Source organism: Lathyrus oleraceus, chromosome 4 (assembly GCF_024323335.1).
Source record: "Lathyrus oleraceus cultivar Zhongwan6 chromosome 4, CAAS_Psat_ZW6_1.0, whole genome shotgun sequence".
Taxonomy (NCBI): domain Eukaryota; kingdom Viridiplantae; phylum Streptophyta; class Magnoliopsida; order Fabales; family Fabaceae; genus Lathyrus; species Lathyrus oleraceus.
Genome location: NC_066582.1, coordinates 350,928,430 through 350,934,429, shown reverse-complemented (window position 1 = coordinate 350,934,429; position 6,000 = coordinate 350,928,430). Strand labels below are relative to the sequence as shown.

Sequence of the window (6,000 nt, the reverse complement as noted above, 5' to 3'; positions counted from 1 at the left end):
ATCTCGCTTACCTCTTTTGTGCGTGGCATCGCTTCGATTAGGTTTTGTGCGTTTTTTTAATTGTTTGTTTGTCGGTATTTTGACTGTATTTCGAATATATTAGAGTTTTCGTATTGTCCGATTATTTGTGATTGTGTTTGTCAGCGTTTTCGTGATGTCATGTTGATTTTATTATTGCCTAGGGTTGTTTATTTAATTACGTGTTGTGCCGTGTGATTTAATCGAGTCTGTTTGAGTCGTGTTGTTGATTTTACTGGTTTACCGGTTTACTGGTTTTTGGTTTTATCAATTTGTCTGTTTTGCTGTGCAAATTGTCATCGTTTTTATCGCGTTCGTGTCGCTCGATTTTATCGTATTTTAATCGTGTGCCGTTTAATATTATTTGTGCTTAATATTAATTGTGTTTAGTTGTTAATTAGTTTATTTAATTAGGATTAATATTATATTAGTTTATTATTATTATTATTATATAATATATAAATATATATTATTAATTTATGTTAGATATTTTTTAGGTTTCTTATTGTTTAAGTAATCTAAATATATATTATTAATTTATGTTAGATATTTTTTAGGTTTCTTATTGTTTAAGTAATCTAAATATATATTATTAATTTATGTTAGATATTTTTAGGTTTCTTATTGTTTAAGTAATCTAAATATATATTATTAATTTATGTTAGATATTTTTAGGTTTCTTATTGTTTAAGTAATCTAAATATATATATATATAGATGTGGTTAGTAAGAAAAAAGAAAAAGAGGAGGTGGATCAGTAAGGAAAAAACGTGTGGTGAGAGAAACAGAGAATTGAAAAGAAATATTTTTTCAAAAGCATTACCGTATTTCACTTGTTCTTCATTTTCGGTAACCCAAAATTGTCCCGATTATTCACCGAAACACAAAACCGATTTCATATCTTTGAAGTTCGTTGAGTCCAGGTCACAAATATCTAAGGTTCATTTCATTCCGGCGTCGTTTCACCGATCAAAAGCGACGTTGAAGTCAGGTACTCACGAAGGCAGCCAGCACTGCGTCGGTGACGGTTTCCAGCTTTCGGTCGATCATTTGGACGATCAGAAGTTCATCCTCTTCACACAAGGTAATATTCTTCCCTTATCTCTGAAATCGGCAAAGTTCCGGCTTGCCGACATGTGTTTTAATATATTATTTATCTAAATATATATATATATATATATATATATATATATATATATATATATATATATATTATTTTTGTCTATTATATATATATATATATATATATATTATATATATATATATATATTATATATATATATATATATATATAATATATATATATATATATATATATATATATATATAAATATCTTTGTCTATTATATATTATTTGTCTATATATATATATATTTATTTTTGTCTATTATATATTATTTGTTTAAATGTACATATATATTATTTTTGTCTACTATATATTTATTGTCTAAAATATAAATATATATATATATATATATATATATATATATATATATATATATATATATATATATATATATATATATATATATATATATATATATATATATACTTTTTTACTCTTTTATTATTATTTTGCATATATGTTTTATTTAAATGTTAGTTAAATTAATTATTTGTTTAAATGTTTATTTATATCAAATGTTTATTTTGTCTAAAGTAAATGTTTATATTGTTTTTTTTATATTTGTTTATGTTGTTACTAACCGTTTCGTTTCAATTTCAGCTCGATTAACTCCACTAACTATTCGTAATACGAACTATTCATAACTAACTGTGTTGTAATAATTTACTTTCTCGCATTTTTTATGTTCTGTATTATGTGTTTAATAGTATTGTTCACGTTTTATGTTAAAAAATCAAAAAATCCAAAAAAGAGAAACCCGATGCGATTCCAACGGTCGCCGTTTAAGAAACCCTTTTCACACACTCACAAGCTTACTCTTGGGCTTCCTTATAATGAGCCCATTTATGTATTGTTTCAGGGTTTAGGCTCATTCAAATCTTTTGCCAGCTTGGGCTTTTCAGTTTAAAAACATTTTCAAAAGGACGTGTCAGTCTCGAAGCCTCCCGCCTAGGTCGAGCAAGAGATGGCAATCCAAAATTGTCCCGATTATTCACCGAAACACAAAACCGATTTCATATCTTTGAAGTTCGTTGAGTCCAGGTCACAAATATCCAAGGTTCATTTCATTCCGGCGTCGTTTCACCGATCAAAAGCGACGTTGAAGTCAGGTACTCACGAAGGCAGCCAGCACTGCGTCGGTGACGGTTTCCAGCTTTCGGTCGATCATTTGGACGATCAGAAGTTCATCATCTTCACACAAGGTAATATTCTTCACTTATCTCTGAAATCGGCAAAGTTCCGGCTTGCCGACATGTGTTTTAATATATTATTTATCTAAATATATATATATATATATAATATATATATATATATATATATATATATATATATATATATATATATATATATATATATATATATATATAATATATATATATATATATATTATCTTTGTCTATTATATATTATTTGTCTATATATATATATATATATATATATATATATATATATATATATATATATATATATATATATATATATATATATATATATATATATATATATATATATATATTATTTTTGTCTATTATATATTATTTGTTTAAATGTACATATATATTATTTTTGTCTACTATATATTTATTGTCTAAAATATATATACATATATATATCTATATATATATATATATATTATATATATATATATATATATATATATATATATATATATATATATTACTTTTGTTCACTAAATATTGTTTATCTTTTATTATTATTTTGCATATATGTTTTATTTAAATGTTAGTTAAATTAATTATTTGTTTAAATGTTTATTTTAATTAAATGTTTATTTATATCAAATGTTTATTTTGTCTAAAGTAAATGTTTATATTGTTTTTTTTATTTTTGTTTATGTTGTTACTAACCGTTTCGTTTCAGTTTCAGCTCGATTAACTCCACTAACTATTCGTAATACTAACTATTCATAACTAACTGTGTTGTAATAATTTACTTTCTCGCATTTTTTATGTTCTGTATTATGTGTTTAATCGTATTGTTCACGTTTTATGTTAAAAAATCAAAAAATCCAAAAAAGAGAAACCCGATGCGATTCCAACGGTCGCCGTTTAAGAAACCCTTTTCACACACTCACAAGCTTACTCTTGGGCTTCCTTATAATGAGCCCATTTATGTATTGTTTCAGGGTTTAGGCTCATTCAAATCTTTTGCCAGCTTTGGCTTTTCAGTTTAAAAACATTTTCAAAAGGACGTGTCAGTCTCGAAGCCTCCCGCCTAGGTCGAGCAAGAGATGGCAAGACACGCTAATCTAAAATCAACAAAACAGACTTTCCCCTTTTCTTTTGGGAGAACTACGTGGATTCTGATTTCTCCATTGCGCCTTGGAGATACGTAGGCATGAAGTCTACGACTTTATCGAGTCCAAAAACAATAAAATCAAGTTCTTTTCTCATCTCCCCAATCAAACGATCAAAGCGAAAAAAGCAAAGCATTCACATAAACATAAGCAAAAAGGTTCCTGTGGAGTACCACAGATGTAGAGGGTGCTAATACCTTCCATTTGCATAACCAACCCCCGAACCCGTAACTCTAAAGGGATTTATCGTTATTTTTCCCTTCCTCTTTTTGGATAAAATAAAAGACGGTGGCGACTCTTGCATTTAAAATATTTTTCAAACGGGTTAAGTTCAATCAATACTTAATCTCGTGAAAAATTGCGCCGCGACAGAATGGCGACTCTGCTGGGGAATTCAATGCTCCAACTTATTTGAGGGTTTAGCCTATCTTTGCTTGTTTATATGTTTGCTTTGTGAATATTTGCTAAATTGTATTGTTTTTAATGTTTGTTATTTTGGGTTTTGGGGGATACTTGTGATAAATCCTATACCCGGATTTGGGGCACATTTGAGATAGGATGGATGATAATTCAGGTTGACTTGATAGGAGACAATCCTTACCGAGTTGACTTGAGCCTTTGTCCGCTTGGTGGAGGCCTCTTTGAGGGTGATAGTGCTGAAACAAGTCATTTGTGAGGCATTGTTGCTTTTGACGGGCCCGTGAAGCCAAGGACCTTAGTTTACCTTTACCCCATCTTGGCCTTACTTAGGATGTGATGCGGTGACCACTTCGGACCAAAAGTCTGGTTTGGTTGATACGCGATATCACACTCAAGCGAGATTTCTTTTGAGAATAATATTGGAAACCGAGCAGTTGCTTAACCCGGTATTATCCGAAGAAGGATCCATAACCTTGGGAACTTTTAGAACCCGTTTGGCAGGTGAACCTTAGAACTTAGCTTGGGGCTTTGTCCTAAACTCCATGCTGGTGATGAACTTTGAGCCTTGTATTGTTTGACCATGTTTGTGTTTGTTGCATTCATGCATGACATGCATTCATTCCCATCATTTCAACCTTTTTCCAAGGAACTTAAAGTGAGGATTGCAAATATTGCAGGAAACATGGATTTTGGACGGAGAAGTGTGAAAAAGTACAATCTCATCAATCCAAAGATAGATGAACTAAAGAAACTGGTTGATCTACGGTTTGTTACTATTTCCTAATATTGAAGGTTTTGTGGATTCATATGCTATACGCATCTTCCTAAGTGGTAATCCTGTTCCAACTTTGCTCGGAGACACATATCATTCCATCCATTACCGTACTTTGAAAGGAGGAGGAACCATAGTCTGTTGTATACCGTTACTCTACAAATGGTTTGTCTCTCATCTTCCTAAGTCAGCTACTTTTTGGGATCGCAAGTCAGGACTTCAGTGGTCACAGAGGATTATGTCTCTTACCCAGTCAGATATTGCATGGTATAGTAGAGTTTTAGACGATGTGAAGATCATTGATAGTTGCGGGGAGTTCCCCAATGTGCCCCTCATGGGCACAAAGGGAATCATTTCTTATAATCCAGTACTTGCTAGGAGACAACTCGGTTACCCTATGAAGGACAAGCCTCCTAACATTCTTTTAGAAGGTATTTTCTTGAGGGATAACGAGGAGGACCCTACCATGAAAGAGAGAGTAGTAAGAGCTTGGCATCGTGTTTGTCGCAAAGGGAGACTTGAATTGGGTAAGAAAGATTGTACCTCCTATGAGCCATACCTCCAGTGGATCAGAGCCAGAGCTATACAGTTGAAAATGCCATACCCACATCATGATCCTATCAAACCCGCTCCGTTGAAGACCCCCTACCTTCCGCTAGATGACAAAGAAGAACTCCAAGCCACCTTGGAGAGGGTCAAGAAGGAGAGAGACGCTTGGAAGGATAAGGCCCAGGTGCTCGAAATGGAAAATGAAGAACTTCAGAGACAGTTAAAGGAGCAGAGTGGAGAAGATCGTGCAGGTAAACGTCCAAGGGTGCAAGAGGATTTATTTTCCTCAGGCACAACAGATTACTCCCAGATTCCACAGTCCTCAGGTGCATGGAAAGGTCTTGTAGACAGTTTGGTGAAGGAGAAAGCTTTTATGTAGAAGGCCTATGAAGAAAGAATTGAGAGACTTGAAGGACAACTCCTACTTGTTTATGCTCGTCCTGATGACACATGTCCTTAAATGGTTTTCTTGGTTGTATTTTGGGTTGATAACTTTGTATATTTTGATAAAAATGCTTAAAATGAAAATTTTTGTTTTGTTATCAAAAATGTTTGCAATTCTATCTTTTCCTTCACTTAGAGTTCCTTGGAAAATCATTCATTTTGCATATCCATGCATCACGTGCATACGGGTTGTCTGTCTTGGTCCAGTCTTCTAACAGTTGCTTCCCGCCACCAAGATCCATTTCAAGCTGACACATAATTACAACGCCAGAGCCAACTACAAAAGAAGAATGGAGATAACAGATAACGAGAACCGAGAATTGAAAGCTCAGGTTGACCGCCTTTCTGCTATGGT

At 32.2% G+C, this 6,000-nt stretch overlaps 1 protein-coding gene across 1 annotated transcript; it reads left to right on the top strand.

The window, feature by feature from the left end:
- Positions 1-1,703: 1,703 nt before the first annotated feature.
- LOC127135516 (uncharacterized) lies at positions 1,704-5,678 on the top strand. Its single transcript, XM_051062193.1, has 2 exons — positions 1,704-2,345; positions 4,558-5,678. Exon 2 carries the CDS (start codon positions 4,891-4,893, stop codon positions 5,578-5,580), a length of 690 nt encoding a protein of 229 aa, XP_050918150.1. The 5' UTR covers positions 1,704-2,345; positions 4,558-4,890; the 3' UTR covers positions 5,581-5,678.
- The last annotated feature ends 322 nt before the right edge of the window (positions 5,679-6,000 follow it).

Coding starts and splice junctions, on each gene's coding strand:
- LOC127135516 (XM_051062193.1), top strand. CDS start 4,891: ATGTCTCTTACCCAGTCAGATATTGCATGGTATAGTAGAGTTTTAGAC.